General features: G+C 43.0%; 1 protein-coding gene across 3 annotated transcripts in view; it reads right to left on the bottom strand.

The window, feature by feature from the left end:
* The window catches only part of LOC106565727 (contactin-4), a 254653-nt gene that overhangs the window by 15136 nt on the left and 226369 nt on the right, over positions 1 to 13148 (bottom strand). For 2 of the 3 annotated variants that reach the window (XM_014133150.2, XM_014133149.2), the window contains exons 13-15: positions 3173 to 3348; positions 1724 to 1844; positions 342 to 500 (exon numbers count right to left, since the gene is read on the bottom strand). In XM_014133150.2, the coding sequence (XP_013988625.1) occupies positions 342 to 500; positions 1724 to 1844; positions 3173 to 3348 (456 nt within the window). The remainder of the gene's footprint in view (positions 1 to 341; positions 501 to 1723; positions 1845 to 3172; positions 3349 to 13148) is intronic. The other variant, XM_014133151.2, reaches the window with a different exon arrangement.

The raw sequence follows: 13148 nt of genomic DNA, 5'->3' as shown, positions 1-13148 counted from the left end.
ATCAGCAAAATGCCTGCGATGAGTGATCGGTATGGATCTTTTTTGGTTTATCGTCCCAGCTCTACGATATAGAGATCCGGCATCCAAACTTTCGTATGGGGCACTTTTCTATGCTATCAAATAGCTCCCTTCACTGTAAGTCAGAAATATATCCACGTTTCAAAAAACCCTGCAGTCAAGTAAAACTGCAGTCAACCCGGTCACTGAACAATTGAGTGCCATTTGGCATCAAAGTAAAATCACTCACAGGCCTATATATATTCTCATAGGAGAGAAGAGAAAATGGAGATCAGACCCCTATATAACACTTTGATGAGGCAATGGCTGGTTGGAGAGCCTACCTGTGGTGACAGCCTGCCAGCCCAGGGAGAAGGGTGTCCTGGCCTGGATAGTGTATGTGGTAATTGGACTGTGATTATCAGGCCCCGGTCTCCAGGAGAGAGAGGCTGTGGTGTCACTGATTTCTTCTACATGGATGCTGGTAGGTGGGCCTGGGGGACCTGCAGATATGGGGCACAGCCAGGCAGGGAGCCAGAGAGAGGGGGGTGGTCAGAGAGAGGGGTGGGGGGAAAGAGAGGGAGGGAGAGACAGTGAGGAAAGGGAAAGAGAGAGAGGCAGAGAGAGAGAGTGTGTTTGAGAGCGAGAATGTGTGTGAGAGCGAGAGATGGAGAGCAAGAGAGAGAGCGAGCAGGAGAGAGAGCGAGCAGGAGAGAGAGCGAGCGAGAGAGAGCAAGAGCGCGAGAGAGCGTGAGAGAGAGCGCGAGAGAGAGAGCGAGCGAGAGAGAGAGAGCAAGAGCGCGAGAGAGCGTGAGAGAGAGCGCGAGAGAGAGCGCGAGCGAGAGAGCGAGAGAGAGAGAGAGCGCGAGCGAGAGAGCGAGAGAGAGAGAGAAGAGAGGATTGTGATAAAGGCAGAGCAGGGAACAGTGATCACTGTCCACCTTCAGCAGTGGGAGTACAGCGATTTAAATACTTTGATGGCTCACAACTTCATCCAGCTAAATCAAGACAAGACCGAGGTACTTATTGTTGGAGTCAAAGCACTGAGAGAGCATCTAGCCGCACATTTTAATTCAGGGGCAATGAACATTGCTAAGGTGTGGCCATTTCTCTCTCAGGCTGATACAGAGAGACTCATCTATGCTTTTATTTCAAGCAGGCTTGACTACTGCTAATGCTCTCCTGTCTGGTCCCAAGAAAGCCATTGGTCAACTGAAAAATACATACAGAATGCTGCAGCATGGGTACTGACCAAGACCAGACGGGAAGAGCATATTAGTTTTAGAATGAATTTCAAGATTCTTCTTTTGGTTTTTAAATCAATCCATGATTGTGCACCCCAATACATGTCAGAGATGCTTTTAAGTTATGTACCCAGTAGGTATGTTGCCATGGATAACTGAACCAATCAAGTGACCCAAAACTATTTGAGTGGGAGTGTTGCCTAGCAAATTGCATTTTTCTATTGCTATGACTTTCAATTACCTTTCAAGGACACGAGGATGGCTTTTCACTGACTTTCCAACATAGAATCACTTCTGTGAGGTTTACAAGGTTTTTCAGACTACAAGGTTTTTCAACCCATATTGAATGTGTGACAGTGTTAACATTTGCTTGATGCCTTATCACATGAAATAAGCATTTATAACATAATTAGTAAATACCAATCATTGATAGCATAAATAAAATAATCTTTCATGAAATATTGCTTGTCCTGTATAGACACCTCGGACCACCAGGTCTGCTGCGATGGAGATACTGTCCACCTTGGTCTGCACTGCACAGGTGTACTTCCCTGCATGTCTCAGCTGGATGTTCCGAATCATGATGTCCCCAGCCGAATGCTGCTAACATACAACACACACGTGAACAAATATGCACACAAACGCACAAAAACGCACAAACCCACACACACACACACAGACACACACACACACACAATGATTAATATACTGTAGTAACATTTTAATATATGTAATTAAAATACATGAAATATGCGGATTTGACAACAACATGTGAGCAGAAAAAAATATTTGAAAAACCTATTCAGGGTCTTCGTATGCTTATTATTGTATTATAATTCTAGGGTTTAAACTATTATCTTTTTACAGGTTCTAAAAGGGTGATGGGCCTACCTATAAATGTGAGACAGGCAGAGTACTTACATTTAATCATAATAATTACACAAATGTATTCATACAAATGTGCTGATTTTAGCTGTAGAAGAGTGGCCTCATTATTTCAATGATCAAGCAAAGCTTAACAGCCTAAGTTCTCAAGTTCTTTTCATTTTGTTTCTAATCCCACTATCATTTAATCAGCCCACCACTGAGTGGAGTCAGGACCAGTGTTAAATTGGATGTGGCAAAAGCTGCTGCATCATTATAGGGATCCATGACGTTTCAATGAAACAGTGTACAAATGTATTTAACTCTAGAGATGGTGTCATTTATCGTGGTGTCATTTATCATGGCAAAAGGAAAACGTAATTAAGATTTTAAAATATAAAAAACATGACAATCTGACCATATACTGTACATGTCTCCACTAATCACTTCTGGAACAATTTTTATCATCACTCTTCTTCAGACAGGGGAGCTAAACAAGGCTATTTTAAGTGTTTTGTTGTTACTGTAAAATGTAAATGAAAGAAGATAAGAGTTTTGAGCTTGGTAGGTTTTAGGGAAGGGGTGGGGAATATGTCATGTATATGTCATTTCAAAATAAACTACGTGCAGCACATTTTCAGCCCATTAATACACATGATCCAAACATTCTCTGCACTGCAGATACCCTTCTCTTTTATGACCTCACATACTAAATGAAGAGAAACAGTATCAATGTTCCAATGTATCACCAGCTTCACCCTTTGACCTTTCTCAGTGACATTTCTGAAGGGGGTTGAAAAATCTGTCTCTTTAATTACAATTAATTATTTTTTTTCATGGGAGAGCAGTGGCATAAATAAAATATAAGAAATCTCCAACACAGTATAGTAAAGATGTGTGTTTCTTCCTATTCATTATGCATTGCAGTGCTCCTGACAAGCATGGTATAAAAGCATGGTACTACGGCACCATTTCTCAGACATGACACTTTGATTATAAATGGGAGCCTTGATCGCCCCGCAGGTTCTTGGAATCGGGAGGGAATATTCAGAGGCTTATGCACTTACACCGCCCACTTTTTCAAAGTATCCGCCGTGGTTGCCAAAGTGGATCAGCTGCTCGTTGAAGAACCAGGTGAACATGAGTTTCAGAGACGGGTCATGAGTCACCTGACACGGCAGCACGATGCTCTCTCCTACAGTCACGTCCAGGGTGGACGGTGCCGTTGTTATAATGGTCGGCTCTGGAAAACAGCACACATACACTACTGTTAGTGTGAATGAAACACATACAAAACGCATTACATGCTGGAATACTATGTGAAATCCCCATGCTAAGAACACTGTAAAAGATTATTCCAAATGTTTTGCAAAAGGAAATGTTCTAATAACTTACATGTTTTTTAAATGACTAATTCAACGAATAGATGGCCACATATGGAAGTAAAAACACACTAACCCTGGATAAAAAACTACTGTAATTACCAGAGTTAATCAGTTTTAGCCAGCCAGAGGTTACAGTGTGGGGACTAACAGCTTGTCTCCCTGTACAGATGTAGGACTTCATTTGATCCCCCTGATGCAGTTGAACTTTCCAGCAAAGCTGGAAATGTAAAACTTGTAGTGTATTTGAGGTTTAAAAAGACTTCTGAAGTTTGTAATTTCCACCTGATTTTCCCTTATGGAAAATGCATCAACCCCTACACAAATGACCATTAATTATAATCCACATTTTCTGTTGCTTCATTATTATTTTCCTGCTGTAGTAAACTGGCTCAAGTTAAGATCCTAAAGCTGTAACTATATATATATATAATATATATATGTGTGTCACTGTGAGCTCAGCCTTCAGTTAGGTACAGTAACTCCCCCATCTGCAGACTGCAGTGCAGACCCCCAGACTGCTGCAGCCACTCAAAGAACAATAAACATAAGTAGGGCTCCTCCTTCACAACACATTCTCTATACAAGTCTCTGCATGCATGTGGTGTGTTGCTGTTGTTTCACTGGGGAATTAGACAGCATCCCTCATCTCCAGCATGAGTGTGAGCAAAGACAAGGAGGATAGGAGCACGAGAGCAGAATGATCAGAGAAATAGGAGCCGCTTTGTTCTGATGCTGTACGGTGCTTGTCTCCCTCTTGGGGGTGCTGTGAGTACTCGGTTGAAATATCCACTGAGTGCCGACTAAATTAACCATGGCAAATGATCCCTGGACAGGCAGCCATAGATTCCTGCAGAAAATGCCGGCAGTGCAGTCGTCATCCAGAGTAAATTCGATACTTGCATTGTGTTCCCTTTATGTGATTTATCTAGTCTCTTTCTATTATCAGAGCAGAGTGATATCAGTTGGTAGGTTTGGTTGGACTACAATGTGATGGTGTTTTAAAGGCTCAGCCCTATTCCAGGGAAGATGAAATGGGGGGCTATAACGTGACACAGTCAGACCCTCACAAAAGGGACATTTGCAGAGAGAACACATTTATTAAATGTCCATCAATGCCAAGGGAGAAAAAAGGGAGAAAAAGGGAGAAAAAAGGAGAAAAATCTACGCCTCCTCTTTCCCGACAGGTCCCTTGGGAGAACATGGCAAGAGGAGCGTCAATGTCTTTTGGTTCCTGACAGTAATGCCAATGGGGTTTATAATAGTCTTCTGATCACATGTTTTTGCACTCCTCTCAGTAAGGTATCCTTATGACATGTTTTTTTTTGTACCAATTTATACACCTAATGACATGTCAATGTCAAGCCGAAGTGCTGAGAACATACAGGTGAAACGTCCAATGCAAACAGACACAGCAGCCTATCCCCTAATGTGATAGCAGGTGTTCTAAAAACCATGGGGCCAGATGTATGGTCATGCCTAGTTAGCTCTGAAGCTGACCAGAGCCATTCATTCACTGTAAAGATGGGAAAACTTCTCCTATTACTCCACTCAATCATCATTTGTGACAGATCGTATGGATAACCCTGGTTGGTTACATGACCTCAGCTGACTGAGCAGAGCTCTCCAGCGTCATTTGATTGATATCTATATTGTATAATGCCTTGTTACCTACTGTCGTTATAAAAGCGAGGAGAGTACCCATCTCACTAAGCAGGGTCAATCAGAGACAAGACAGAAAGCTTGTAACCACCCCGACAGATAGATCTCACTACACTCCGGGGACGGCGGGGAGGTTGAGCAGCAGAAGAACCGGAGAGACAGAAATTGCATAGTAATAATGTTAAAGTGGGAGGTTAAAGGGGGGGAGCGAGAGAGCAAGAGAGAGAAGGTTGGGCTGCTTACAGTGTGAATGAATGTGGGCTCCATCCTCTCCGGTCTCTGTGGCTCGCGGCTGACACGCCTCACTCTGCCAGTGCCTCTGCCCAGCCGCTGCTCATCTCACAAACAGCCAGTCATACATGAATAATGCTCTCCGATGAAACTGTAGCTACTGTCGCTGAGGCAGAGACGCCCCATCAACCCCTGTGGAGACTTCTCCCCAAGTTGAATGGCCTTAGGTGGGGTGTGTAAATGTGTACTCCTCTCTGGTGTACATATTCTTAAGGCCCTCTGCTCAAGGATGGCTGTGTGCACTTGAATAATGCATTAGGAGCATTCCAGAGTCACGTGGTTGAGGAGTCTTCAGATATAACAGGCGGAGCGAGGCAAGACCTTCCAAGCTCAGAGCCACACGGCTGCTCCCCGGTGAAGAGGGTTCAAAGAAATACAAACACCATGTGTAAAGGGTTTTCACTGGGGGGGTCACAGGGCCTTTGTTAACATACCAACCTGTTTGAATAGGTGAGGGCAGGGACTAAACAAAGTCTCTTTGAACAGAGCTGGCGCGCATAGTACCAACCTACATGACTTGAGTAGCACTTTGGTTCCTCGTTATTGTACCTATGCATTCCATAATGTTTTCAGTGCATAATTAAAATGTCCCTCAATACTTCAGAATAAAGTATACTGTAACTAACTTCTTATAGGGTGTCTGCAAGAGATAAATTGTTCAAACCCAATCTTCATTTCCCAGCCTTTTAGATCAAGGAAACACATTGGAAGTCCTTTATCACGCTGAGCAAAACAAATTCTTCTAAAGCCATTCAACATGAATACTCCACATTTTCCTCAAGACACAAAAAGGATTCTCTCAAGGACAAACCTCAATGGACCATTGGTTGGTGAGCAAACTTTGTGTAAATAATGAGACATATTCTAGTGAGCTGCTCTCAATACTCTATTCATACTGTCTATAATAGTACATTTGTAGCTATCTAAATATAAGATATTGGGTTATATTAACATTTTCCATAAATGTTCCTTCGGCTTCAACAAGGCATCAATAATCACAGTCTGAATCTCTGACTCATTGCAGATTAATAGCTTGTGCAGTCGAAACACCTCACAGAAGTCAGTCTGAAATCTATGTGTTTTGGATAATTTTCTTCTGCCCACAACCCTTGAAAGAGCACCACATAAATCGTCCAGACAACTTATCTTCTGTCCTGCACCTACGAAAAATCACACCATTGGAAGTGACAAAAGCAATGACCACTGCCACCTCTCTGAATTGAGTTTTAGACTTTTGTGATAACCTGCTGATCCAAGCAATCCTTTTTAAAGCACAACACAAGACAGAAAGACACCTTCAAATGTAATTGGAAAGGTGACATGATGACCACTCGCAACAGAAAATCACATTGTCGAAAAAGAAACATGCTGAATAATCTCATATACTACTGAGACTCTGCATTATTTCTCAGACAAAGTAATATAAGATGAATTGCCATCTCAGACATCCACAAACTCAATGTTGAGGAGTTTTGAGGCCATTGACCAGCTGTAACGTTACTAACTGCAAGATTCTATCTCCACTGTGATCAATATTCCGAGAGTCCATTTCCTTATCAAGACTGATTACACTGGTTAATATCCCCTCAGTGTTGAACTAATGGGGACATGAACAGGGTTCATCTGTTTTGACTCCTCCTCTGCTGTTGTCTAGGTGGTTTATTCACATCCACAATAAATGAATGCATTGTGACATGTATTTTTCAGTATCCATATAGCCACAGTCAATTTGAATATCTCCTATAAGGGATGCTCTCGCTGCAGAAATTCCCCCAACTAAACAGGTTTCCAATTCTGAATGAAATAGTGCATGTAAATTACCCTGTCCCATTTTCCCTACAGTATCGATTGTGACAGAAAGGCTTAAGATCATATAGGAGAACATTTGTACATCAGCCCCAGAATGCAGCTATCACATACAGTACTTACCGTATGATGACGGAAAGTAAACCATCAAATAAAGCTCATATATTGCCTTTCATGTGAATAATTGAGAGGATAACAGCCGGGCCTATTTACAGAGCAAAGATACACACAAGCATATTTCTTTAGAGTCAGATTAAAAACTCATAGACGGGTCATCAACCTGAACACAGAATGACAGTTATAGGCATTCAGAGCCCCCCCTCTCTCTGCACAGTGAACTGTTGGAGGGATCCTACATGTTCATTCACAGTGGGTGATAAATGGTTAAAGGGGCTCTGTAGAGTGTTAATAAATAACGCTCCACTCTTTATGTCAAATAGAGTGTCATGCTGTAAATTGAACAGCAATGCACTGTACATAGCCATTTATCCAGGTGGGAATACTGATATATGTTTTCATTTCTTCACTTTAATTTAAGCGGGGTCATTCCAGTAGTCTGTGGTAGCAGATGATTATAGAGATGAAACGAGCAGGGCATGCAGTGAATGAGACATGCAGCGAATGAGGCATCAGCAGAAAGCTATCCGTGACAAGGTGCACTTGAAGCTCTCTCTCCACATCCTTGACGGCTGACTTTCTAGCATTTATAATATATGAAATATGTCTTTCATTATTAATCGGGAGAGTAAACAGTGATGGGCCGTTCGCGAACGAACAGCTATTTTAGAAGTGCTCTTTTTGGGAACCGAATCACATCGGTGAAAGAACTTCATTTGGCTCCCTGATTTGTATACAGCTGCTACTGCTTGTTGAGCTTCAAACAATAATTATCTGCAAATAAGTTACAAAATAATTATCTGAAGATGGTAAATCCACACTGCAGAAACAATAAATAGTTGGAAGAGCAGTGAGTAATTTTTTTTATTGTAACGTGCATATCACATCTGGCATAATGGTAGCCTACTTTTTGGGCTTTAGATTAGAGATTAGCACATTTTTCATGGTTCTATGTTGTTTTGTTTGCGAGATAAATTATGCATCTTTTTTACGTTGATGCAGTTAACCAAAAATATAGGGAATGCCTATCACTAGTGGACATGCTGTAATATGCATTATCTGCAGGTACTATCGGTGCTTCATTTAATAGCTAGAGGACTCCTGAAGTATAATTTTTGTCTAAATCTGTTGTCATCTATTACTGTTTTTTTGCTAGCTTGGGCCATCTACACTACATGACCTGCTCGTTGAACATCTCATTCCAATATCATGGGCATTAATATGGAGTTGGTCCCCCCTTTGCTGCTATAACAGCCTCCACTCTTCTGGGAAGGCTTTCCACTAGATGTTGGAACATTGCTGCGGGTTGTTGCTTCCATTCATTGACAAGAGCATTAGTGAGGTCAGGCACTGATGTTGGGCGATTAGGCCTGGCTCGCAGTCAGCGTACTAATTCATACCAAAGGTGTTCGATGGGGTTGAGGTCAGGGCTCTGTGCAGGCCAGTCAAGTTCTTCCACACCGATCTCGACAAACCATTTTGTCTCTTGTATAATATATTCTATACATTACCTTATACTGGATTACGCGTACATTTTTCTTAAGAGGAAATTCATTAGTTATGCTCCAACTTTCCCTCCATATTGTGCCAACATCAGTTCTTTCTAAGTCTTGGTTCCAATAGTTTATATATTTTTTTAAGAGATTGTCAGTTGGATATGCTTTCTGCAATCTGCAAAGTTTTGTATATCTTCCCTATCACATGAACATCCTTTTCTGACTCAAATAAGATTATCTTAAGGTTGTCCAAGATTTAGTGATATGTAACTTTTAAGTTTCATGTATTTGAAGCTTCAGTCCAAAATTACTTTTTAATTCTGTCAAATAAATGTATTTCCTGTTACCAAGTCATTTACGGTTTCTGCCTCATCTTTACTACAGGCTGTTCACCTACTAATCTCACCGCAACCCCCCTCTGGGTCTCTGATCACTACTTTGTTTCCTTTTTTTCCTATCTCCCTCTCCTCCAACCAACCCTAGCCACTCAGCCCTTACCCAGATGGTCATGCGCAGTCGCAATCTTCGCTCTCTTTCTCCCACTACTCTCTCCTCTTCGCTCCCTTCTGCTAAATCCTTCTTCCTCCCATCTCCTGATTCTGCCTTTTTGACCCTACTCTCCTGCCTTTCCGCATCCTATGACTTGCACAGTCTCCTTTCCTCTTGGCCGGCTCGGCTCTCCCCTCCTTCTAAGTGGCTGAATTACTTATTGCCAGCTTACAGAACAGGGCTGTGGGCAGCTGAGCGAAAATGGAGGAAAACTAAACTTCCGGACGACCTATCATCCCTTCACTCCCTTTTATTCCTTTGTAACCCATCCCCTCCTCCAGATCTCTGGAGACCTCCCATTCCTCACTTCCTTCCTCAACTCATCTCTGACCCCTGGCTGCATCTCCTCTGACTTCAAAATGGCCAGAGTCGCTTGCCTCCTAAAGAAACCAACACTTGACCCCTCTGATGTCAAAGACAGACCAGTATCCCTTTTTTAAATTTCCAAAACACTTGTGTGCTGTCTCTGACCAACTCTCTCACAATCTTTCTCAGAATGATCTTCTTGACGCTAACCAGTCAGGCTTCAAGACTGGTCACTCAACCAAGACTGCTCTCCTCTGTGTCTGGGAGGCTCTCCTCACTGCCAAAGCTGACTCTCTCTCCTCTGTTCTCATCCTCCTAGATCTATATGCCGCCTTTGACACCGTGAAACCATCAGAACTTTCTCTCCACCCTCTCAGGACAGGGGTCTCAGGCTCTGCACACTACCTCGCAGGCCGCTCTTACCAGGCGAAGTGGAGAGGATCTGTGTCTGCACCACGTACTTACACTACTGGTGTCCCCCAGGGCTCAGTTCTAGGCCTTCTCCTCCTCTCTGTATACACCAAGTCACTCGGATCCATCATATTCTCACATGGTCTCTCCTATCATTGCTATGCTGATGGCACGCAACAACTTTTCTCCTTACCCCCTTCTGACACCCAGGTGGCGACACGCATCTCTGCGTGCCTGGCAGATATCTCAGCATGGATATCGGCCCAACACCTCAAGCTCAACCTAGAGAAGACGGAGCTGCTCTTCCTCCTGGGGAAGGCCTTCCCACTCCAAGACCTCTCCATTACGGTTGACAACTCCACGGTGTCCCCCTCCTAGAGTGCAAAGAACTTTGGCGCGACCCTGGACAACACCCTGTCATTCTCTGCAAACATCAAAGCAGTGACTTGCTCCTGCAGGTTCATGCTCAACAACAGTGATCACCAACCTTTTCTGAGTCAAGATCACTTGAGCCGTCAAAAAGCAAGCCCAAATCTACCGCTCATATTTTTTAATAAACATGACTTAAATGTAACATTAACCTAAAAAAGAAGTTGTGTAGGAATTAGGTTTGTGCAGTAGGCCTAAAACATTATTACAGCATATTGGCTATATGCCTATACCGCCAATATTGTTCTTCTCAGACCATGTCACGCCCTGACCTTAGAGAGATGTTTTATTTCCTCTAGTTTGGTTAGGTCAGGGTGTGATGTGGGGTGGGCAATCTAGTTTTTGTATTTCTTTGTGTTTGGCCGAGTATGGTTCCTAATCAGAGGCAGCTGTTTATCATTGTCTCTGATTGGGAATCATACTTAGCCTCTCTGGGAAACGTGAGATGCTAGCGTCCCACCCGCGGGACACACTATTCAAGAGCCATTGAAATAGCAGGGCGCCAAATTCAAAACAACAAAAATCTCATAATTCAAATTTCTCAAACATACAACTATTATATCCCATTTTAAAGATACACTTCTCGTTAATCCAACTACATTGTCCGATTTCAAAAAGGCTTTACGGCGAAAGCATAGCATTAGATTATGTTAGGGTAGCGCCGAGACAAGAAAAACCACACAGCCATTTTCCAAGCAAGGAGAGGCGTCACAAAAACCAGAAATACAGCTAAAATGAATCACTAACCTTTGATGATCTTCATCAGATGGCACTCATAGGACTTCATGTTACAAAATACATGTATGTTTTGCTCGATAAAGTTCATATTTTTATCCAAAAACCCCATGTTACATTGGCGTGTAATGTTCAGAAATGTTTTGCCTCCCAAAACTTCTGGTGAATGAGCGCATCAATTTACAGAAATACTCATCATAAACGTTGATAAAATATTAAACTGTTATTCAAAGAATTATAGATACACCCTCCTTAATGCAACCGCTGTGTCAGATTTCAAAAAAACTTTACAGCGAAAGCACACTTTGCAATAATCTGAGTACAGCGCTCAGACAACAACAAGCAATACAGATACCCACCATTTTGGAGTCAACTAAAATCAGAAATAGCATTATAAATATTCACTTACCTTTGATGATCTTCATCAGAATGCACTCCCAGGAATCCCAGTTCCACAATAAATGTTTATTTTGTTTGATAAAGTCCATCATTTATGTCCAAATACCTCCTTTTTGTTCGCGCGTTTAGTCCACTACTCCAAATGCAGGAAGCGTGCGCAAAATGTCACGACGAAAAGTAAAAAAAAGTTATATTTATGTTCGTAGAAACATGTCAAACGATGTACAGCATCAATCTTTAGGATGTTTTTATCATAAATCTTAGTAATATTCAGTAATATTCCAACCGGACAATTCCAATGTCTTCAGAAAAGAAAAGGAACACAGCTAACTCTCACGGGAGCGCGCAAAACTGAACTCATGTCATTCTCTCAGTCATCTGACTCCAGGACCTCTTATTCTCTCCCCAGTCACAGTAGAAGCATGAAACAGCATTCTAAAGACTGTTGACATGTAGTGGAAGCCTTAGAAAGTGCAAAATGACCCCACAGACACTGTATACTGGATAGGGAATCACTTGAAAAACTACAAACCACTTCCTGGTTGGATTTTTTCTCAGGTTTTTGTCTGCCATATGAGTTCTGTTATACTCACAGACATCATTCAAACAGTTTTAGAAACATCAGAGTGTTTTCTATCCACATCTACTCATAATATTCATATCCTACCTTCTGGGCCCGAGTAGCAGGCAGTTTAATTTGGGCATGTTATTCATCTGAATTTCCGAATACTGCCCCGTCACCAAGAAGTTAGGCAGACCTTTTTCCCTCCTTCAGTTGTGGGATCTTGTTTTTGTACAGCTCAGTGTAAGCCTGCAGAATGTGACGTTCATTTTTCCTTTGTTTGTTATTTTGTTTGGTGTTCTGAGTATAAATACAAATGTATCATGAGCACTTACCACGCTGCACCTTGGTCTCCTCTCTACGACGATCGTCACAGAAGATCCCACCACAAAAAGACCAAGCAGCGTGGTCCGGAGCAATGGACCTGGGAAGACATCCTGGACGGCAAGGGATCCTGAACGTGGGAGGAGATCCAGGCTGGATGGGATCGCCTCCCATGGGAACAGGTGGAGGCAGTGAAAGCAGAGCGGCGACGAGACGAGGAACTAGCACGGCAACGACGGAAGCATGAGATGCAGCCCCCCCTCCACTCGGGTAGATTGGCAGAGTGAGAGTGGAGACCTGAGCCAACTCCCCGTGCTTACCCTGGGGAGCGAGTGACTGAGCAAGCACCGTGTTATGCGGTGATGGGCACTGTCGCCACTGCGCATTCACAGCCCAGTGCGCTCTGTGCCAGCGCCCTGCATTTTCCGGGCTAGACTTAGCATTCAGCCAGGAAGGGTGGTGCCAGCTCAGCGCTCCTGATCTCCAGTACGCCTCCTCGGTCCAGGATATCCTGCGCCGGCTCCGCACACTGTGTCGCCAGTGCGCATTCACAGCCCAGTGCGTCCTGTGCCAG

The sequence above is a fragment of the Salmo salar genome, chromosome ssa12 (genome assembly GCF_905237065.1).
Source record: "Salmo salar chromosome ssa12, Ssal_v3.1, whole genome shotgun sequence".
NCBI classification, from domain to species: Eukaryota; Metazoa; Chordata; class Actinopteri; order Salmoniformes; family Salmonidae; genus Salmo; species Salmo salar.
The sequence above is the reverse complement of the archived record's forward strand: the minus strand, read 5'-3'. Positions and strand labels throughout refer to the sequence as shown.